At 40.4% G+C, this 24,544-nt stretch overlaps 2 protein-coding genes across 2 annotated transcripts in view; both read left to right on the forward strand.

The window, feature by feature from the left end:
• LOC311061179 (uncharacterized protein) overlaps positions 1-22,332 on the forward strand; it is a gene marked incomplete at its 5' end in the record, with an annotated part of 36,228 nt that extends 13,896 nt beyond the window's left edge. Inside the window, 3 exons of the mRNA XM_084079738.1 lie at positions 14,752-15,021; positions 15,197-15,280; positions 22,027-22,332. Coding sequence (XP_083935864.1) covers positions 14,752-15,021; positions 15,197-15,280; positions 22,027-22,093 — 421 coding nt within the window. The 3' untranslated portion in view covers positions 22,094-22,332. The remainder of the gene's footprint in view (positions 1-14,751; positions 15,022-15,196; positions 15,281-22,026) is intronic.
• On the forward strand, positions 3,620-14,608 carry LOC311061180 (uncharacterized protein; the record flags this gene model as incomplete). Its single annotated transcript, XM_084079739.1, has 9 exons — positions 3,620-5,174; positions 5,686-5,952; positions 6,159-6,587; positions 8,599-8,865; positions 10,285-10,761; positions 12,209-12,355; positions 13,437-13,685; positions 13,900-14,088; positions 14,290-14,608. The coding sequence occupies exons 1-9, from the start codon at positions 3,712-3,714 to the stop codon at positions 14,606-14,608; spliced, it is 3,807 nt and encodes a 1,268-aa protein (XP_083935865.1). The 5' UTR covers positions 3,620-3,711.
• Positions 22,333-24,544: the final 2,212 nt, after the last annotated feature.

A 24,544-nucleotide genomic window follows, 5' to 3' on the forward strand; every position in this document is an offset into this window, starting at 1 on the left:
TCTCTCCTCCGCCGGTTACATGTTTTTAAGACATTGCGCAAGAGTTGCGCCCATAGAGATAACATTACTGATTCCCCTACTGGTCAAATGTTGAATTGCATCTTCTAATGCATAATATTATTGAACCGGCTGAGGAGAGAGGCGAATAAAGTGCTTTTTTCAACTCGTTTGTTAGATTTTATGGTGAGTTAAAATTTCAAACATCTGTGATCATTTCAGAATACTTTCACTTTTTGGATCGGATGTGCAGAAAGGGGTAAGAAACATGTAAAGTGGCAAATGTGCGGACATTTTTCAGCCGAACGGCAGAGAACGATATAGGACCTCATCTCGGAGCTACATAGCGGAGGGAGAGGTACTATATGGGGCTATCCCTGCGCTAGACCGTTATACAGATGTGTGAGCGGAGGGAGAGGTTCGAAATGGGGCTAAAGTATGTCTAGTGTTTCACTTCCCACCTCTAACAACACAAAACAGCCCTTATTTCGGTGAGTAGTGGAAGTGTCGTCGTCGTCGTCGTCGTCCCCCCCCCCCCCCCCCCCCGAGCCGAGCGCCTGGCAGGGCGTTAGAGAGAACTCACTAACGCTCTGGACCAGGGCTAGGTAGGCTACGTGTCTGTCTGAGAGCTGAATACAGCAGACATTATGTAGATACTATAGTAGCCAACACATCACACACATCACAGATGTTTATGGTTGATTGATTGATTGATTGATGTACTTTATTTAGTAAGACATGAGAACAGTACATGACAGTACATAACAGTACATGGAAGTACAAATTCGCAATACAAGGTCTACTAAACTGGATAGCTCAGTTAAGCACGTAGCTTGTTTAAGATGAGATCCCCACGCACACAAATCATGATGACATATAAGAGACAGACAGATATACACACTACTATACAGAATGTCATACAATCAGTTTACAGGTTACTGGTATGAAGGGTGAAAAATATGTACAAAAAAAGAAAGAGAGAGGGGGGGGGGGGGGGGTAGGTTAGGTTAGGACATGGGGTAGGTTAGGACTTGGACAGGAGTCACATCACATCCTCAGGGTGTTGTTGTATAAATGTTGTTATTTATACAAGCAAGAGGCTTTTCATTCAGAAGTGAAACATTAACATTTTACTGGAATGATTATCATCCAGAACTACAGTTTTAATCTATTAATAGGTCTACTGTAGATTTATTTTGTGATGGGAAACGTGATCGGAGGTATATCTTCCTCCTGTCATGTTTAACATTTATTTAAATAAATACGTTCATGAATATATAATATATTGTTTATGACAATAGTCAGAAAAGCATTCCTGAAACAGTGGTGGAAAAGGTACTCAGATATTTCACTTAAGTAAAAGTATCAATACTGCAATGTAGAAATAGCCTACTCTGTTACAAGTAAAAGTCTGGAATTCAACATTTTACTTTTTTGTAAAAGTACAAAAGTATTGGCATCAAAATGTACTTAAAGCACCAAAAGTAAAAAGTACTAAAATGTTTGAAAATAGCCAATCTACAAAATATGATGTATGTACAAGATGTATAAAATAGGGCTAAATTGTTTAATGTATGTTTTATAATATCATCATTTATATCTGAAAAGTAACTAGTAAAGTTTTCAAATAATTCTAGTGGAGTAAAAGTACAATATTTGCCTCTGAGATGTAGTGGAGTAGAAGTAAAAGTATTGGACATTGGAAATACTAAAGTTAAGTACAAATACAGAAAGTGAAAAGAAAAGAAAAAATCACACCCTGTGTGAAGGAAGTGGTGCCTTTGGGGCGGGGCTTAACTAATTTCAGTTCGTCCCTAAAGGACAGCATAATATACCATACCCAAAACAGTGGATAAAAACTCTATAGCTCAGCCTCTGACTCTCACTATGACAGATTATGTTGTATGTTATTACATGTTGATGCAGATAGTAGCTATAGCCATATTGATAATATCACAGGTCAGGTTGCATAGTATTTGATTGCATGTGGATCACCCGCATAGGCTGCTTTATAATGTTGACTGGGTAGATCAGAATCTGTAATGGGGGGGACCAGCTGTGTCATTCATTTAAATATAAACTTTGTAAATGGTCTTTATCATGTTTCATGGTAGTGTAGTTCCTAATACTATTCTGTGTTTATCTGATAACAGGATGCTGAAGAGACTTCACGTTGCAGAATATTTCTCTTCTGTTTTTATTGACTCGTACAGGTATGTGCATTCTGTCTGTTCATTGTTTACATTTATATCACTTATGTTTAGCATGCTTAAACACATTATTGTACTGTGACAAAGTATTTCATTTATTTCAACTTGTTACTAATAACTTCTGTTGTTAATAATATGTTTTATAGTCATATATCATTGCTGTTGGGGGTGAACTTTGTACGTCTGAAACAGTTACTTTTCAGCAAATGGGAAAAAAGTACATGTGTTCCAATTAATCCAATCTAGTTATTATTTTGTCACAAGCTCTTGTTAATACTGTTTAGTGGTTAAATATTTATTAAAAAACCCATACACATTTAACCTGACCTCGCAATTTTGGGCATGTTTGGGCATACAGGTGAAAATATTTGAAAATAGCAGATCTACAAGTTCACAACATGTTGCAATGCATTGCATTGTGAGCTTGTAGATCTGCTATTTTGACTATTTGTGCACGACACTGCTATACAATATATTAGAATTAAGTATAAATTAGTGCATTAATTTATGAAAAAAACACAAAAATAAGGTTTAAACTGTGTGTGTGTGTGTGTGTGTGTGTGTGTGTGTGTGTGTGTGTGTGTGTGTGTGTGTGTGTGTGTGTGTGTGTGTAGACTGTATCACTGATCATTTCTGTTATTTTGTATTGATTTGTACAGAGACACAACCTCCATACAGTTCCCATTAAAAGAGCAACCAGCAGATGTATCTAAACTGGATCTAAACTTCAATCAGCACAATCATAGAACACAACACAGATCACACTAAGATAACAGATGTGCATCCAGACAGATATAAGACTTTAGGAACTGCTAAGGTTTACATTATCATTTAAAAAACCTATGCACTCAGGTTAGTATAGGTTATAGTACATGTTGAGAATAAAGTGACAACATGGCGTCAACAAGTCAGTCAGCTGTGGAATACATAAGGAATGCCAGAATCCACCTGGTGAATGAAGGATTACAGAATCTTTCCCTTATTGTGGAGAATCTGTACCAGAGAGAAGTGTTCACTGAGGAGGGGGTCTGTGACATAGAGACAAAGGATACTGACTTTAATAAGCGAAGAGCAATACTGGACAGGGTCACAGACGAAGGAGAGGCGGCCTGCTATGAATTACTGAAGATCATTGACATAACTAGACAGAGGACCTTGAGACCAGACCTACATCAATGGATCAGCTGCTTTTCTTTCAAAGATGATGATGTGGAAATCAACTATTTAACAGGTAATGTTTATAAAGAAGAAACAGTTTTGAACACTGATATTGCGATATTGATATTTCAGTCAGTTTAACGATGATTTATTATCTTCTTCTATTATTGTCATTTTAGGTCCAACACTATGCAGCAGATACCAGGAAAAGTTAAAGAAAAAAACATGTAAACTATCAGAAGATGTGTGGAAACAAACCAACACATTTCTACCAAAGTACAAGTGTTCACATCTGTCTTACACTCCACTGGTATTAGACACTTGTGAAAATACACCATCTGAAAGAATGACATTAAAGAGCAAAAAATGCAAGAAACCCCGGCGTAAAAAAATGAAGACCTATATTCCTGTGGATGAACAGGAAACATCTGTAGACAATTTACTCAAAACACGTCAGAACAAAATTCTCCTGGTTGGTAAGCCTGGAGTTGGAAAGACAACAGCTGTATGTCAAATGCTGAAAATCTGGGGAGGAAGAGACAACAAGGACCTAGATTACATGTTCTATTTTGATATGAGAAAAATCACAAATCCCTTGAGTTTGGAGGATCTTCTCTTCAATAAGTTTAGTGAACCAGCTGAAGGAAAAGAAGAGGTCTTGGAGGACATAAAGAGGCATTCTGAAAATGTTACTATCATTTTTGATGGACTGACAGATCTGTCTTCCTCAGTGATAGAGAGTCTTGTGGAAGGCGAGTCAGGCGACCTTCCTGATGCAAAGATCGTGATCACATGCAGACCAGAGGTTGAATCAGAAGACTTCCTATCAGACTGGGCTTCTCTCAGAGTGGAGGTGAAAGGCTTCAGCACAACATCCATCAGAGAGTACTTAGCTAAGATGTTGAATTCTGAGCAGTTGAGCACCATTGAGAACAATCTGGAGTTGTTCAGTCTTTGCCATGTCCCAGTATATGCACTGATGGTGGTTGCCTGCTTTTCTTTTACAAACTCTGTGGCTCCTGAAGGACTGTGCACTCTAACTGATATATGCATCAACATTTTCCGTGGTTGCATTCGAAAGCACAGTGGCAAGGAAATAACAAAAAATAAACTAAACAAGTATATCAGAGACAACAGTGAAGCAATACTTGCTTTGGCAAAGGCTGCTTTTCAGGCAACTCAAGAAAAAACTGTGAACTTAACAGATTGTGAAGAAAGCTGTGTTCTTTCAGCCTTCCTAAACACACTTTGTGTTCAAGAGCAACCTACAGACTGGAAAACCCACTCTGCATTTCTCCACTACACCATACAGGAGTTTTTTGCAGCGTTGTGGTTTTTGAAGAATCCTGACAAAATAACTGATCTTCTGCAACATTGCTGCACCGAAGAGAAGAAACACATGAAACATGTGATCCCTTTCTTGTGTGGTTTGTGTAGGGAGACAAATCTTGACAAGTTTAAATATCTGGCGCCAGATCAGCAGGTGAAAAACATCGCTGAGTCTTTCATCAGAGACGTGGTAAACACTCTCTTTTCTCTACCAAATGAAGATCACGCTGAGAACATACTGTTCTTATGCCAGTGCTTGTATGAATCTCAGTCCACTGAGGCCTGTCGTGACTTTCTGAAAAAACTGGATTATTGCCTTGATTTGAGTGAAGAGAATCTTGATCCTCATCATTATTGTGCTGTGTCTTATGTAATCAGTCAGTCCAAAGAGAGAGAAATACAGCTCAAACTTGAGGACACTGTACCAGAACAAGGACTGAGATTAATACTTGGCTGCCTGAAAAACATCCAAATGGATGGGTGAGCATTTATTTGTATTTACCCTCTATAGTCTATATGGTCTACAGTTGATCTAATTAGGTTGTTACAATAGCACCTATACTGTGCATTAGTCAATGCTGTTTTAATTAGACCACTATCTGCGTGAGAGGATTCATGATTTTACTTTAATATGATACAGATACTAAGCTTTTAAAACCACTTAAACCCTATATACTCCATAGACCAGAGTCCCCCCTTTAATAGGCCTCCTCCTTTTCCCTTCTACACCAAATGTCTTTGCCGAACATATCCTATGTACAAGCTCACAACGTGTCACATTGTGTGCTTGTAGATTGACTATTTCCGCAAAATATTTGTCACAGAATAGGGACGCTAGGGTACAAGTGGTTAACTTAGTCAATTGGCCCAAAACCATAGTACAGCGTTTACCATGAAACAGCAAAGATGGACATACTGTAATGTTACAACGTGTCTAATTATATTTAATATGGAAGGGAGGGTCTCACTTCAGGAAAACCTTTTCTTCCAGGTGTGATACCTTGCAAAGCCAGCTCTGGGAGGCTTTACTCCTCAGTGAAGAGGAGATGGACTACAGAGGTTTACTTGGCCTTGGTAGAAATGAGTTGCACCTCCCAGTCGATTGTGGTAAAAGACGAGTGTTTGAAAGAGCAGTAGAGGTCATGCAGAACAGTCCAGACAGTGTTCACCTCTGCCTCCTCTGGGACAGGAAGACCAGTGCCTCTCAAGATCTGAGACAGACTCTGTTGGAGTCTCTGCCTCGTATCAGCAAACTCAGGTGTGTGCATTTGTGCAATGTTGATGCTATAATATCTTTCTCAAATTTGTCAACATCCACTTTGCAACTTGAATTAACGAATTCACTTTGAAACACACACATTTTAAAGAATAAAATCATGAAATGATTTGCTTATTTAATAACTACTATACTAGAAAGTTGTACTGTACCTTTTTTGTGACCCATGTTTGAATACTGCAATTAAGTTTCAGAGACACTTCCAGAGTTGCAGGCTCACTGGTTCAGGGACAATTCCCTGGATTACTGGAGGGGGAAACAAAGAAGCTATTACTAGATCTGTGCCTGGAAGCAGCAATTAATGAGAGGGAAGCATTTCTGCAGACAGTGAACACACTCCTGTCATTGTTCTCTGTTAACACTATGAGAGATGACATCCTTCTTGATCTTTACCTACATGTCAGCAGTAAAGGATATACAGATGTTCTTCCAATGATGAAGCCACTTTATCCACCATATTTCTGGTCCATAGACCTCTCAGAGAGAAAGGTCTCTGTCCTGCTAGAATGCTTTAAACTCCAACCAGGGCTGAAACAAGTAGAGCTGAGAGGCTGGTCAGATGAAGAGAGTGAAGTGAGGATCTTCCTTCAGTGTCTACCCTACATCTCAAGGATCAGGTATTAACACACACACACACACACACACACACACACACACACACACACACACACACACACACACACACACACACACACACACACACACACACACACACACACACACACACACACACACACACACACACACACACACACACACACTCACTCACTCACTCACTCACTCACTCACTCACTCACTCACTCACTCACTCACTCACTCACTCACTCACTCACTCACTCACTCACTCACTCACTCACTCACTCACTCACTCACTCACTCACTCACTCACTCACTCACTCACTCACTCACTCACTCACTCACTCACTCACTCACTCACTCACTCACTCACTCACTCACTCACTCACTCACTCACTCACTCACTCACTCACTCACTCACTCACTCACTCTCTCTTCCAGTCATTATATGTTCACATTCCTAACCCTTCTTTTAAAAGTATATTTTTTTTCCAATTTTATCAATTTAATAGCAAGGCATGTAATAGTTATATGTGTATCTTGCTATCTTGTATCGTTATGTATTAAAGACTAATTTGGAGTTCAGATTTAAGAAAATACAGTTAAAATTAGGGATGTTCGATATTATCGGCCTCCCGATATTATCGGCCGATATTAGCATAAAAATCGATATCGGAAAATATCGGTACCGTTTTTTAAATTTAAAAAAAAAATATATTTTTTTTTTATTTTATTTTAAATAATTTACAGTAGTTCTTACTGTATGGTGTGTGTGATATGAAATTTGAGCTTACCCTAATCACAATAATCCCCGCATATATCGGTATCGGTAATTAAGAGTTTGACAATATCGGTATATCGGTTATCGGTAAAAAAGCCAATATCGGACAACCTTTGTGTAAGCTACACATTATGACCTTTTTACTTGAATAGTCTGAGTATGTTTTAGGCTTTTCAAGTTTTTAATGCAGATTCCTCTTTTTTCTTAATCTACAGGTTTACTTCTCAGAATCAATCAGGAAATACATTTCTGATGAATCTGTGTGTGCAAGCAGCTCCCTGTGAGAGGTTAATCACGCAAACAATAGAGAAGGTGGTTTGGTTTTCAGAAACTTGGTTTGGTTGCAAATGGGACTTCCTTCTAGACCTGTACGGCCATGTCAAAGACTATGAGACTCAAACAGGCAGAAGTGTTCTTCCAGCATTTCAACCAATTTACCAGTCAGCTCATGCAGTCTTGTCCATAGACCTCTCAAAGAGAAAGGTCTCCCTCCTCCTAGAGCTGCTGAAACTCCAACCAGAGAAGAAACTAGTACAGCTGAGAGGCTGTTCAGATGAAGAGAGTGAAGTGAGGAGCTTCCTTCAGTGTCTACCCTACATCTCAAGGATCAGGTATTAACACACACACACACACACACACACACACACACACACACACACACACACACACACACACACACACACACACACACACACACACACACACACACACACACACACACACACACACACACACACACACACACACACACACACACACACACACTCTCTCTCTCTCTCTCTCTCTCTCTCTCTCTCTCTCTCTGCTCTCTCTCTGCTCTCTCTATTCAGTAACAGGGGTCCACAGCTCTTTAGTAAACAGAAAATATATGTTCACATTCCTAACCCTTCTTTTAAAAGTATCTTAACCATTAATATACAGCTAAAAATACATATTGACAATTTAATAGCAAGGCATGTAATAATTATGTGTATATCTTGTTATCTTGTATTGTTACGTATTAAAGACTAATTTGGAGTTCAGATTTAACAAGATACAGTGAAAATGACATTTGTGTAACTACACATTATGACCTTTTTACTTGAATAGTCTGAGTATGTTTTAGGCTTTTCAAGTTTTAATGCAGATTCCTCTTTTTTCTTAATCTACAGGTTTACTTCTCAAAATCAATCAGGAAATAGATTTCTGATGAATCTGTGTGTGCAAGCAGCTCTCCATGAGAGGGAGACAATAGAGAAAGTGATTGAGTTGTCTAAATGTTTGCATTGTAGAAAATGGGACTTCCTTCTAGACCTGTACGGCCATGTCAAAGACTATGCGACTCAAACAGGCAGAAGTGTTCTTCCAGCATTACAACCAATTTACCAGTCAGCTCCTGCAGTCTGGTCTATAGACCTCTTAGAGAGAAAGGTCTCCCTCCTCCTAGAGCTGCTGAAAGTCCAACCAGAGAAGAAACCAGTAGAGCTGAGAGGCTGGCCAGATGAAGAGAGTGAAGTGAGGAACTTCCTTCGATGTCTACCCTACATCTCATATCTCAGGTATTAACACACACTCTCTCTCTCTCTCTCTCTCTCTCTCTCTCTCTCTCTCTCTCTCTCTCTCTCTCTCTCTCTCTCTCTCTCTCTCTCACACAGCTCAGGTTGATATCTTTACTTCCATTTAGGGGTGCAACACTTAATCGAACTAATCCGTTTAATCAATTACAATAATAATCAGTAATTGTTAAGCTATTACAATAATTGCTTAATAAATTATCCCTAATTTGGGTTTGTCATTATAGGCGCAAATTTAATTTGCCGATCTAAGCTTACAATGTGTCACGATGGGACGCGTTGTAAGCTTGTAGATCTGCTATTTTCATATTTTTTTGTAGCACACCATTGTGCAACAAAGTATAAAATAGGGCTTTAGTGGTTAATAGATTCATTGATTTATAATATTTGTTTTAAATTATATATAAAAGAACACACATCTCGATTATTCGATTAATCAAAAAAAGTAATTGATGGAATTATCGCTAAGAAAATAATCGATTGTTGCAGCCCTACTTTCATTGAATATTAGTCTACATATAAAACTATCTCAACAACTGTTTTGAAGATGATAAGGTATTTCTTATGCACTCTTCTGTGTTCAACCACTTTACGCCTGGTGTCCCTATTTGGGCCATGACATTATAAGTAAATATTGACCAAAATAGCAAAGAATAGCAGATCTACAAGCTCACAACATGTCATAATGCGATGTGTTGCGAGATTGTAGATAGGTTAATTTTACCATGTCACCATCGAATTGCAAAGTTTGAAATAGGGCATAAGTCGTTAAAAGGCTTTGATTATTCATAACTTGTTACTTTATCCCAGCATCAAATAATACTCTATCATCAAATGATACACTATCTATCTTTATAGTTTTTTTCTATTTTGTAAAAGCGTTAGAAGCTAAATGCTATACCCTTTAAATTTTTATTTTATTTTATACTCTGCCGCAATCTGAAGACTCACCTCTTCAGACTCCACCTTATCCCGTAGCACTTGCAATAGCCTTCAGTTCATGACCTTGCAGGCTTATGCAAGGCAAAAATGTAATTTAAATAGCATGTTACGTATGTAGACAATACATATGCCAGATTCCTTTGTAGACCTGCATGGCACCCTATAGTATGTATAGTTTATATGTACAGATTATAGATTTTTGATATTATACTGTTAAGACTGATGATAGGTTCTTTGGTTACCTATGATCCTAGATTACTATGCTATTTATTTGATGTATTACCTCGTGTTTTTCTTGCTTACTGTAAATCGCTCTGGATTAAGAGCGTCTGCTAAATGCCTAAATTACAAATTGTAAATACTGATTCTTTAACCTAAAATCTGATGGATAGTGTCTTATCATCATTTGGTTCTGTTTATGATGCTGAGATCAATATTTCATGTTGGTTTTAATTTAAACAGTTGCAGTGTTGCTTATGGAACGTCAGGATTCGGAACAACCACGTTCCTGGGGAAGCTCATCTGTGAAGCAGCAGAACAGGAAGAAGAAACAAGGGAGAAGATTCTGGAATTGTTGTCTTCCGTGTGTAATTACAAAACATTCCCCTTTATTGACTTGCCTGATGATTGGGAACACCGGAAGTATCAATGTGATGTACTACTGGACCTATACTCCTATGTAAAGAGCTATGAGGCTCAAACAGGCAGAAGTGTTCTTCCAGCAATACAACCAGTTTACCAGTCAGCTCCTGCAGTCTGGTCCATAGACCTATCAGAGAGAAAGGTCTCCCTCCTCCTAGAGGTGCTGAAACTCCAACCAGAGAAGAAACCAGTAGAGCTGAGTGGCTGGTCAGATATGAGTGAATTGAGGATCTTCTGGTCAGATGAGAGTGAATTGAGTATCTTCCTTCAGTGTCTACCCTACATCTCACAACTCAGGTTAATTAATCTTTTTACTTCCATTTAGGGATGCAACACTTAATCGAGCTAATCCTTTTAATCAATTACAAGAATAATCAGTAACTGATAAGTTAATAAAATAATTGCGTAATAAATTATCCCTAATTTGGGTGTTTCATTACATAAATTATACCTAATTTGCACGTGTCATTACACGTGCAAATTTTATTTGCCGATCCAAGCTTACAACCTGTCATGATGGGACGCGTTTAAGCTTGTAGATCTGATATTTTCATATTTTTTGTAGGACACCATTGTGCGACAGAGTATAAAATAGGTCTTTAGTGGTTAATAGATTCATTTATATAAAATATTTGTTTTAAATTATATATAAAAGAACACACGTCTCGATTATTCGATTAATACAAAAAAGTAATTGATGGAATAATCACTAAGAAAACAATCGATTGTTGCAGCCCTACTTTCATTGAATATTAGTCTACACATATAAAACTATCTCCTAAATTGCAAATTGTAAATACTGATTCTTTAACCTAAAATCTGATGGATAGTGTCTTATCATCGTTTGGTTATGTTTATGATGCTGAGATCAATATTTCATGTTGGTTTTAATTTAAACTGTTGCAGTGTTGCTTATGGAACGTCAGGAACAACCAAGCTCCTTAGGAAGCTCATCTGTGAAGCAGCAGAACAGGAAGAAGAAACGAGGGAGAAGATTCTGGAATTGTTGTCTTCCGTGTGTAATTACAAAACATTCCCCTTTATTGACTTGCCTGATGATTGGGAACACCGGAAGTATCAATGTGATGTACTACTGGCACCCTATAGTATGTATAGTTTCAATGTACAGATTATAGATTTTTGATATTATACTGTTAAGACTGATGATAGGTTCTTTGGTTACCTATGATCCTAGATTACTATGCTATTTATTTGATGTATTACCTTGTGTTTTTCTTGCTTACTGTAAATCGCTCTGGATTAAGAGCGTCTGCTAATTGCCTAAATTGCAAATTGTAAATACTGATTCTTTAACCTAAAATCTGATGGATAGTGTCTTATCATCGTTTGGTTATGTTTATGATGCTGAGATCAATATTTCATGTTGGTTTTACTTTAAACTGTTGCAGTGTTGCGTATGGAGCGTGGACAACCAAGCTCCTTAGGAAGCTCATCTGTGAAGCAGCAGAACAGGAAGAAGAAACGAGGGAGAAGATTCTGTCTTCTGTGTGTAATTACAAAACATTCCCCTTTATTAACTTGCCTGATGATCGGGAACTCAGGAAGTATCAATGTGATGTACTACTGGACCTATACTCCTATGTGAAGAGCTATGAGACGCACAGAGGCAGAAGTGTTCTTCCAGCAATACAACCAGTTTACCAGTCAGCTCCTGCAGTCTGGTCCATAGACCTCTCAGAGAGAAAGGTCTCCCTCCTCCTAGAGGTGCTGAAACTCCAACCAGAGTAGACCTCTCAGAGAGAAAGGTCTCCCTCCTCCTAGAGGTGCTGAAACTCCAACCAGAGAAGAAACCAGTAGAGCTGAGAGGCTGGTCAGATGAGAGTGAAGTGAGGATCTTCCTTCAGTGTCTACCCTACATCTCACAACTCAGGTTAATGTTTTTACTTTCATTTAGGGTTGCAACACTTAATCAAACTAATCGATTTAATCGATTACAAGAATAATCAGTAATTGATAAGTTAATAAAATAATTGCTTAATAAATTATCCCTAATTTGGGTGTGTCATTATACGCGCAAATTTCATTCGTCGACGCTTACAATGTGTGACGATGGGACACGTTGTAAGTTTGCATATTCTTTTGTAGGACACCATTGTGTGACAAAGTATAAAATAGGGCTTTAGTGGTTAATAGATTCATTGATGTATATTATTTGTTACTTTATCCCTTTATAGCTTTTTTATTTTTTATAAAAGCTTTAGAAGCTAAATGCTATACCTTTTAAAGTTTTATTTTAGATTATTTTATAATCCACCGCAATCTGAAGACTCACCTCTTCAGACTCCACTTTAGCCCGTAGCACTTACCCTAGCCTTGACGACCTTGCAGGCTTATGCAAGGCTAAAATGCAATTTAGATAGCATGTTATGTAGACAGATGCCAGATTCATTTGTAGACCTGCCATCCTATAGTGTGTATAGTTTCAACCTACTTTATTTGTCCTCTAATAGAGTCAAGATGAGCTTGAATCTTAATAATAATCACTTCAATTAATTCCTTGGGTCCAAATTGCTTTGAAAAATAGTTTAATTTGTCTTAGTAGGTTGTTTCCTTCAAATGTTATGCTTGTTTTCTCTTGTTTCCATCTTGGGGTTTAGGGTCAGGATATCTGTAAGAAAAGGTTAAAAATTAACGCCATGGGACATTATTTCAGCTTGGCACCTGGCAGTATCCTACAATACACCCTTCAAGGATTAAGAGAAAAACTGGTGGAGAAAGACAATCCACCATATGTTGGTGGATCCACCTAGACTACTTATTCTTAATATTATTTTTAGAGGTTAAATATATCATACACTAACATAATAGTCAGCGACTATTAGTCAAGTCCCTGATGAATAACTGATTCATATTTTACATTATTTTTCAGAAATATACCAGTTTATGAATCATTATGTGTGTTACAATATTGGTGCTGTAACATGTTCTTCCATAACTCATACATGTTTCAGATGTGATCCAGGGGTTCTGCAGCAGCTAGCCGGTGTTGTGTTTACAGCTCAGGATGAGGACTTGACAAAGTCTTTCCTGGAGAAGGTTGCTGGAGAGCTGACCTCCTGCTCTCTAGACTGGGAGGTTCTTCTCTATCTGCTACAGCTGTCATCAGCTCAGATGTTCACTGTGGAGTTGAGGAAGAACAGGATCTCAGAGAGAGGCATCAAAGGTCTTTTACCCTTTCTGGACAGAGTTTTATTTAAAAGGTGAGTTTAAAATAATCACTGAATGGATATATTTTGTTTACATTGTAGACTATTTTTAATGGTGGAAAATATTTTGTACATCTTCTAGTGTTACTATAATTGTAATTCAGCATGTTATACTAACAATAATCCATTTTTTCAGACCCAGTCCCAGCTTTACACTGTGTGCCATCAGAGAGACACATGAATGTTGTTCCGGTGTCTATGCGTCCAGTTTATTGAGGTCATTAGAATATGTAATCAACCTGAACAACACGGAGCTGGACACAGTGGACTGTGATGCTCTGCTCTTTACCCTCAAACACTGTGACAAAGTGACAGAACTCAGTCTGCTGTGGACCTCCATACCACCACAAGCAACTAAGAACATCCTGTACTCTCTGGACAACGTCTCTCATCTCAGGTAAGTTGGATGTAGCCAATTGTCAATGCAAACATGCATTTAGAATATGCAATATGAATATGAGCGATTATGATGGCATTATCTTCGATAGGTAATCCAACACGTCTAGTTATGTTGTATGGTTATGTATTTGCATCTCTTATTAATATTTGATCAATGAAGTGATGATTAAATGTGTTGTGTTGTACATCCTCAAACCAGCGTTGACAGGAGTCTGCTGCTGACGTTCCTCCACTGCGGCACTACCTGTCAGACACAGCAGGGGGCAGCAGCAGCAGGTCTGCTCAGAGCTCTACAGTACAGACTGGATCTGTCCTGCTCCTCCTCTGTGGACCTGTCAGAGCAACAGCAGGTGGTGTCTCTCTCTCTGACTGTCACACACTGCAGGGACATCTCTACTGTCCTGGGACACAGCAACAGCAGCAGCCAGGACACACAGCTCATCCTATCAGACTGTGAGGTACAGGACAGTGGGCTGGACCTGTTGTTCCCTGTCCTCAACAGAGTCCGTCTGAGGTGAGAAGGACAACACTTTGCTGCTTGCTGTTGCTTTTTCATCACTGGTCTTACTATGTGTTGATAAAGTTGATTTAAATCTAAGATGAAGCAGGTTTAAAACCACATTCATCTCAATGTTTTTATTCTTCTGTATTTCTTCTCCAGATGCAGCAAATCCCTCCTTCTCCAGCTCATATCTCTGGTCCCTGAGGGCAGTGAAAGGAACACAGTGATGCGAGCAGGTTCCCTGACTGGAGCCTTGGGTGGAGAGCTGGACCTCAGTGAGACCAGACTAGATGAGAAGGCCTGCAGATGTTTGGCCCTGGTTCTGGAACACTCTGAGGGACTGACAGAACTGGACCTCAGTCGCTGTCACCTCACTGACCAGCTACTAGAGACTCTGATCCCCCACCTGCACAAAGCACACGTCCTGGAGTGAGTAGTATCTTAGAATTGTGTATGTGTGTGTGTGTGTGTGTGTGTGTGTGTGTGTGTGTGTGTGTGTGTGTGTGTGTGTGTGTGTGTGTGTGTGTGTGTGTGTGTGTGTGTGTGTGTATACATGAGGTACTAATCTATTCCTTTGTCCTTTCTCTTCCTTGTGGTGTTGTAGTCTAAGTCACAATAATCTCACTGATGCTCTAACGGACAGATTCATCCAGCTGCTCTCCATCAATACCTCCATCCAAACTGTCCGGTGAGTAGAATTCAATACTTATGTTTGTTATACTGTGCATCTATTGTTGTATTATTTATGTTGCCAAATAATTAGGTTTCGAGAGCCTGTAAGGCTTCGAACCCTATTACATCTCTACACTTTCACTATTATTAGGTTTCGAGAGCCTATCAGGCTTCGAACCCTATTACATCTCTACACTTTCATTATTATTATTCTTCCGCCGGTTTTGCCAGTTCTGGCCTAACCGCGTGGTCACTTTTTATGAAATTCGGCAATATGGTAGAGGGCTATGCCAAATGGCGAAAACCCGAAACTCACAAACATTGGCCAAAGGGTGGCGCTGTAGCACTCAATTGAAATATGCCAACTTTGAACAGGTACAACTCATGCCCTGTTTGACCCACAGCCATGAAACTTCGATGCACACATGCGTCTCCTCATGCCTAACAACTTTCACACTCTGACTTTTGACCTCTGACCTTTAGATCTCCCACCATTTCGAATTCTATGAAAAGCAGTAAAAAGCAGTAAAAAGCCTACTCCTCCTGGGATTTATGAGCAATCTGTACGAAACTGTATACACATGAACTTTGGACCAATGCCGACAGACGTAACCAAGCGGATTTTCCATAAGTGAAAACGTTAAGCTTTTATAAGCCAATGAAAATTGCAGCTTTTTTTTAATTATTCATCTGCCCCTAACACATACATGCAGACTCACATTTGTTTGACACTTTGCAATATTGTAGAGGGTCCTTCCAAGTATCACTGAAACCAATCTTACTCCAATTGGTCAAAGGGGGGCGCTATAGCAATTTTTTGAAAATGCAAACTTTAAACAGGCAAAAGTCATGCCTCGTTTGGCCGACAGCCGTTAAACCTGCTTACACATGTGCCTTGACTCATGAGGAACACATGTATCACTTTGACCAGTAAGCTCTGCCCTTAGATTGTCTGCAATTTTGAGCAGTTTGAAAAACATTTAAATCCAGGATTTCTGAGCAATTTGCGTGAAAGTGTGTCATGTGTTTGAACTCCCTTTTCACTGGTTCAGGTGTGTAGGTTCAATAGCTTGATAGCTTAATCATCTGCCTTGAAACCACAGGGTTGCTGGTTCGAATCCCACCTCAGGTAGACTTCATTATAATTGCATTGCACACAACATGACTGTATCAATGAGGAACATATCTATCACTTTGACCAGTAAGCTCCACCCTTAGATTGTCTGCAATTTTGAGCAGTTTGAAAAACATTTAAATCCAGCATTTCTGAGCAATTTGCGTGAAAGTGTGTCATGTGTGTGAACTCCTTTTTCATCAGTTCGGGTCTGTTGGCCCAATGGCTTAATCATCTGCCTTGATACCACAGGGTCGCTGGTTCAAATCTCACCTCATGCAGACCTCAACTCAATTGCATTGCACACAACATGACTGTATCAATGCATGTGCAATTGGTAAAGATAACGAGAAATGCATACTTGAAAGTAGTTATTTTCAATGTATGACGTAATTCATTTGCCCTTTTGTTTTGTGTTGTTGGATTCTCCTTTCTCACTATCTGATGCTGTCGATTCAATAGCTCCACCAGTAGAGTGTGAGCCTCATGTGCCGAAGGTCCCTGGTTCAAATCCCACTGATTACAGTTTACATTTATATTGCATTATACAAAACATGATCCTGTTAATTCAGACATGTGCAATTTTTAAACAATAACATGAAATGCTTTTTTGAGAGTAGTTGTTTTTTATGTATGACATACTTTCTTGTGAAAATAGCCGATCTACAATCTCACAACTTTTCAGATAGCAACGCGTTGTGAGCTTGTAGGTCGACTATTTTCACTAGTTTCCAGTCCGAGGAGACAAAAAAAAAAACTTTATTGGTAAATGTTTTGTGAACCAGTGATCTACAGTAGTTAGCGAAATAGAGGCTTGGTTCATAATGGACGGAAAAACCTATAGATATCAACAGACACCATCAGGGAGGCCATATCTCTAGCTCAATGAGAAGAGAGGCAGCCTGTGAATCCATAGGTCGCTGGTTCGATCCCTGTCCCCAACAATGCGTTGAGGTGATCATCATTTGGAATTCCCCCTATTCCCATGGATTGGATCCACCCCTCTCACTCATCACCAATCACACCTGCCACATGCACAGTACAATTTTTAGGTACTTTTACTTTACTACTCTACTCTACTACAATTACAGCAGATGACAGCTTTAGTTACTTGTTACTTTGCAGATGTAATTATTAATACAACACCTACAGTAACCACATACAGCCGATCTACAATGTGACGCGTTATGAGCTTGTATGTATATAATAAGCAACCCATGCTGTATGATAACTTACCACATATGAAATCCAATTCTGTCTATCCAATGGCTCAGTCTGTACTGTGGCCATAGCTGAGTGGTTAGTGAGCCCACCTAAGGAGCCAGAGGCCCTGGTTGCCCCAGGTACGATTCCAGGCCAGGCCAGCAAATGTGTCGATGAAATGAAATTTGTCCCTGAGCAAGACTCTTAACCCCTAATTGCTCACAGGCCCTCATTGGAAACAAGACCGCAAGGACTTTCATGAACGGACCTGGAATTATCCTTATCCTTTACACTGTCTACCCACAAGTCTATAGGTCCCTGGTTCAAACCTCAATTTAACCGGTCCAAATATAATTTACTGAACAAAAATCATGACTTTGTTAATTAATGCATGTTCACTTCTTCTCTCTCGCTCTCTCTCTTACTGCCTCTCTTTCTCACTGCCTCTCTCTCTCTCTCCCTCTCTCTCTCTCTCTCTCTTTTCTCTCTCTCTCTCTCTCTCTCTCTCTCTCTCTCTCTCTCTCTCTCTCTCTCTCTCTCTCTCTCTCTCTCTCTCTGTCACTGTCTGTCTGTCTGCCAGTCTGCCACTCTGTCACTGTCTGTCTGTCTGCCAGTCTGCCACTCTGTCACTGTCTGTCTGTCTGTCTGTCTGTCTGCCAGTCTGCCACTCTGTCACTCTGTCACTCTGTCACAGTCTGTCTGTCTGCCAGTCTGCCACTCTGTCACTGTCTGTCTGTCTGCCAGTCTGCCACTCTGTCACTGTCTGTCTGTCTGTCTGCCTGCCAGTCTGCCACTCTGTCACTGTCTGTCTGTCTGCCAGTCTGCCAGTCTGCCACAGTCTGTCTGTCTGCCAGTCTGCCACTCTGTCACTGTCTGTCTGTCTGTCTGTCTGTCTGCCACTCTGCCACTCTGTCACATTCTGTCTGTTTGTCTGTCTGCCACTCTGTCACAGTCTGCCAGTCTGCCAGTCTGTCACAGTCTGCCAGTCTGCCACTCTGTCACTGGTTGTCTGTCTGCCTGCCAGTCTGCCAGTCTGCCACAGTCTGTCTGTCTGCCAGTCTGCCAGTCTGCCACAGTCTGTCACAGTCTGCCAGTCTGCCAGTCTGCCACTCTGTCACAGTCTGCCAGTCTGCCACTCTGTCAAAGTCTGCCAGTCTGCCACTCTGTCACAGTCTGCCAGTCTGCCATTATTCTCGAAACCGCTCATTGCTGCTTGCAGCTATATTTATTATTATTCTTCCGCCGTTTTTGCCAGTTCTGGCCTAACCGCCTGGTCACTTCTTATGAAATTCGGCAATATGGTAGAGGGCTATGCCAAACGGCGAAAACCCGAAACTCACAACCATTGGCCAAAGGGTGGCGCTGTAGCACTCAATTGAACATGCCAACTTTGAACAGGTACAGCTCATGCCCTGTTCGACCTACAGCCATGAAACTTCGATACACACATGCGTCTCCTCATGCCTAACAACTTTCACTGTTTGACTTTTGACCTCTGACCTTTAGATCTCCCACCATTTCGAATTCTATGAAAAGCAGTAAAAAGCAGTAAAAAGCCTACTCCTCCTGGGATTTATGAGCAATCTGTACGAAACTGTATACACATGAACTTTGGACCAATGCCGACAGACGTAACTTAGCGGATTTTCCATAAGTGAAAACGTTAAGCTTTTATAAGCCAATGAAAATTGCAGCTTTTTTTAAATTATTCATCTGCCCCTAACACATACATGCAGACTCACATTTGTTTGACACTTTGCAATATTGTAGAGGGTCCTTCCAAGTATCACTGAAACCAATCTTACTCCAATTGGTCAAAGGGGGGCGCTATAGCAATTTTTTGAAAATGCAAACTTTAAACAGGCAAAAGTCATGCCTCGTTTGGCCGACAGCCGTTAAACCTGCTTACACATGTGCCTTGACTCATGAGGAACACATGTATCACTTTGACCAGTAAGCTCTGCCCTTAGATTGTCTGCAATTTTGAGCAGTTTGAAAAACATTTAAATCCAGGATTTCTGAGCAATTTGCATGAAACTGTGTCAAATACATGTTTGAGGCCCTTTTTCACAGGTTCAGGTGTGTTGGTTCAATAGCTTGATCGCTTAATCATCTGCCTTGAAACCATAGGGTAGCCGGTTCGAATCCCACCTCAGGTAGACTTAATTATAATTGCATTGCACACAACATGACTATATCAATGAATACATGTGCAATTGTTAAAGATGACTGGAAATGCATACTTGAAAGTAGTTATTTTCAATGTATGACGTACTTCATTCGCGCTTTTGTTTTGTTTTGTTGGATTCTCCCTTTTCACTGTCTGAGTCTCATGTGCCGAAGGTCCCTGGTTCGAATCCCACTTATTACAGTTCACATTTAAATTGCATTGTACAAAACATGACCCTGTTAATTCAGACAAGTGCAATGTTTAGACAATAACACGAAATGCTTTTGAGAGTAGTTTTTTTTTATGTATGACATACTTTCTTGTGAAAATAGCCGATCTACAATCTCACACCTTTTTAGATAGCAACGCGTTGTGAGCTTGTAGATCGACTATTTTCCACTAGTTTCCATTCCGAAATATATTGAGCAGTTTGAAAAACATTTAAACCAAGGATTTCTGAGCAATTTGCGTGAAATTGTGTCATGTGTTTGAACTCCCTTTTCACTAGTACAGGTCTGTTGGCCCAATGGCTTAATCATCTGCCTTGAAACCACAGGGTTCCTGGTTCGAATCCCACGTCATGTAGAATTCATTATAATTGCATTGCACACAACATGACTGTATCAATGAATGCATGTGCAATTGTTAACCAGTAAACTCCGCCCTTAGATTGTCTGCAATTTTGAGCAGTTTGAAAAACATTTAAATCCAGTATTTCTGAGCAATTTGCGTGAAAGTGTGTCATGTCTGTGAACTCCCTTTTCATCAGTTCGGGTCTGTTGGCCCAATGGCTTAATCATCTGCCTTGATACCAGAGCGTCGCCGGTTCAAATCTCACCTCATGCAGACCTCAACTCAATTGCATTACACACAACATGACTGTTTTGTTTTGTTGGATTCTCCCTTCTCACTGACCAAGGCTGTGGATTGAATAGCTTGATCAATACAGTGTTAGTCTCATGTGCCAAAGGTCCACGGCTCAAACCCCACTTGTCACAGTTTACATTTAAATTGCATTATGCAAAACATGACCCTGTTAATTCAGACATGTGCACTTTGCTCTCTCTCTCTCTCTCTCTCTCTCTCTCTCTCTCTCTCTCTCTCTCTCTCTCTCTCTCTCTCTCTCTCTCTCTCTCTCTCTCTCTCTCTCTCTCTCTCTCACTCTGTCACAGTCTGTCTGTCTGCCTGTCTGCCACTCTGTCACTGTCTGTCTGTCTGCCAGTCTGCCACTCTGTCACTGTCTGTCTGTCTGTCTGTCTGTCTGTCTGCCAGTCTGCCAGTCTGCCACTCTGTCACTCTGTCACTCTGTCACAGTCTGTCTGTCTGCCTGTCTGCCACTCTGTCACTGTCTGTCTGTCTGCCAGTCTGCCACTCTGTCACTGTCTGTCTGTCTGTCTGCCAGTCTGCCACTCTGTCACAGTCTGTCTGTCTGTCTGTCTGCCAGTCTGCCACTCTGTCACTGTCTGTCTGTCTGCCAGTCTGCCAGTCTGCCACAGTCTGTCTGTCTGCCAGTCTGCCAGTCTGCCACTCTGTCACTGTCTGTCTGTCTGCCAGTCTGCCACTCTGCCACTCTGTCACAGTCTGTCTGTTTGTCTGTCTGCCACTCTGTCACAGTCTGCCAGTCTGCCAGTCTGTCACAGTCTGCCAGTCTGCCACTCTGTCACTGTCTGTCTGTCTGTCTGTCTGCCAGTCTGCCAGTCTGCCACAGTCTGTCTGTCTGTCTGCCAGTCTGCCAGTCTGCCACAGTCTGTCACAGTCTGCCAGTCTGCCAGTCTGCCACTCTGTCACAGTCTGCCAGTCTGCCACTCTGTCAAAGTCTGCCAGTCTGCCAGTCTGCCAGTCTGCCACTCTGTCAAAGTCTGCCAGTCTGCCAGTCTGCCACTCTTGTCACAGTCTGCCAGTCTGCCATTATTCTCGAAACCGCTAATTGCTGCTTGCAGCTATATTTTATGTTTGTTTTTTATTACTTTGTATTTTTTTGTTGTTAAGTGAGGCGAGATTAACTCTATAAACCCCACAGGGTTTTCTAAATATCACCTGCACAACCCAACCCAATATTATGCTGTTGTTACAAATTAGTTTTTGTTCTTTTTAAATGTGCAAATAAATCCTCATAAAAAATAAATAAAAAATAAATCAATAAAATTAACATGTTCATTATTAATAGAATAAATTATTGTCATGTTCTCATGTGTGTAGATAAATCATCAACATGGTTTACTACACACATCATACCTGTTGAATTAAAATGTTTCATCCTTTCATGTCTTTCCAGACTCTTCAACAACTGCTTCAAGGACAGAACCCCCTTCCTGAAAGACAAACGCTTTGAAACATGGTGAACCAATCAACAGCAGAGAAATGTGTCACAAAGGCCCAAAAATGTAATAGCCATGAGTCAATTGTGCTTAATAGGTCAAACTTGAAAGTTGTCATCTGAAATGACACACCCCTTTTTTAGCAATTGACATGAACAGTTACCGAGCTGTTCTTTGCGTCATACACACACACAAACACACATTTGACCTTCCTGCAACATTTCAGCCACTAAAGGGGTGGGTTAGGAAGATTAGACCAACCGCTGGTGGCCATGCATCTGCAATGCCCCAATATCCAGATCTACAAGCTCACACACACATCTGCCAAATTTGGCGCTTCTATCACAAGATGAACGATAGGTTAGCTATGCCGCACCACTATTGAAGGATAGATGAGTGCTAGGGGTGGAGGTACAAGAAGCGATACAAGGAGAGGTGAGTGCTAGGGGGTGAGGTACAAGAAGCGATACAAGGAGAAGTGAGTGCTAGGGGGTGAGGTACAAGAAGCGATACAAGGAGAAGTGAGTGCTAGGGGGTGAGGTACAAGAAGCGATACAAGGAGAAGTGAGTGCTAGGGGGTGAGGTACAAGAAGCGATACAAGGAGAGGTGAGTGCTAGGGGGTGAGGTACACCTGACATAAGGTGCATAGGTACAGTACATAGAAATGTACAAACACGTGACTACAGGCAATGCAATGTTGACACATTTGTATGAATATGTAAAACTGTAAGGTCTGTCTAACTTAACAATCATCTGTGTGTGTGTGTATGTGTCAATTCACACACGTGTGAATGAGAGATATGGCAGTTGTTTGCACAATCTGAGTGCATGTTTGTAAAATGAAGAAATGACAGCAGTGAAGGCACGAATCATTGAACACAATGTCACAAACGATGCACTAAAATAAAATAGCCGCTCTAAAAGCTCACAATGTGTCATCTGCTATTTTCAGTGAATGTAGGGATTCTGGGTTCAAAAAATTACTTATTTTCTATCAATTACACACCCCATGAAGCCTTGAATTCATGGAGATGTTTTTGTTTTTGACGCATTCCTGAGACAATAATTTGATGACCGGTTGTATTTCCAGTAGGAGACTCAAAAAGACTCCTTTGAATCTCCTACCGGATACATTAGCATCTTTCCGCCGGTAACCAAATTATTGTCTTAGCAATGCGACAAAAACAAAAACATCTCCATGAATTCAATGCTTCATGGGGTGTGTAATTGATTGTGATTGATTTGGTGAACTACTCCTTTAAGTACAATTTTGTGGTACTTTTCTTCACTTAAACATATCCATTTTGCAATACTTTATACTTCTACTCAAGTAGGCTATATCTCAGAGGCAAATGTTTTTAATGCACTACAGTTATTTGACATCTTTAGTTACAAGTTGCTTTACAGATTTTGATTATTATTACAGAACAGCCAATGCATATCCCTATTCTATATTTTTGCTATTCAAAAATAGCCAATCTAAGCTCACACTATGTGTGAGCTTAGATTGGCTGTTGGAAAAATATTTTGAATACAGGACTTTAACTTGTAACAGAGTATTGTGGTATTGATACTTTTACTTAAGTAAGAAATCTGAGTACTTCTTCCACCCCTGAGTAGAAATATGTTGCTCAGAGAGTATAGTGTTAATGGTTAACACAGACTTATGGTCCCCCAGCACTACACAAAGTCACTGGGGAAACTCCTTTGTGCCTCAACCAGGCCTGACCCCTATATCATTACTGTCAGGTGGAAACCTTGTACATCCACAACTGTGTTCCAGTGGATCCAATTTAGTTAATATTAGTCATAAGCTCTTGTTAATACTTTGCTTTGCTTGTGTTTTATTTATAAAACACACACGCACGCACGCACGCACACAGGCCTGCCTGCCTGCCTGCCTGCCTGTCTGCCTGCCTGCCTGCCTGCCTGCCTGCCTGCCTGCCTGCCTGCCTGTCTGTCTGTCTGTGATTGATATCACTGGGACAAATCTACACTGTAAAATCCTCAGGGTTAATTCAACTCAAATCTTCAAAGAGATTAGGCTACAAATAGAAGTGTACACTCTAGTCACTGACCCGTAAGGGTCCATTTGGTTCCATTTGCGCACTCTCAGAGTTACAGACCCCCAAAGGCTCCATCTGGACCCCTTGTGGTCCCTGGACCCTAAATTAAGAACCGTCAGAAAGTTGCTCCAGAGTGCATTACAGTAATAATAGTGTGTTACTGTGGTCACACTCACACCATTTAGTATGAGAATGATATTATTCTGGTGATTACAATGCACGTCCACCAAGGGGCGCTGTTTCCCTTTGTAAGCCCACTGATCTCAGCAGAAAGCGGTGGCAGTGGTTCTCAACCTGTGAGTCGGGACCCCCAGGTCATTTTAAAGACCATTACTGCATCAAAAGTATAATCAACAAACTGCACCATAAAAACTGGTCAAACATTGGCCAAATTGTCAAATAATATAA

Source organism: Gymnoscopelus microlampas (genome assembly GCF_963454915.1).
Source record: "Gymnoscopelus microlampas genome assembly, chromosome: 15".
NCBI classification, from domain to species: domain Eukaryota; kingdom Metazoa; phylum Chordata; class Actinopteri; order Myctophiformes; family Myctophidae; genus Gymnoscopelus; species Gymnoscopelus microlampas.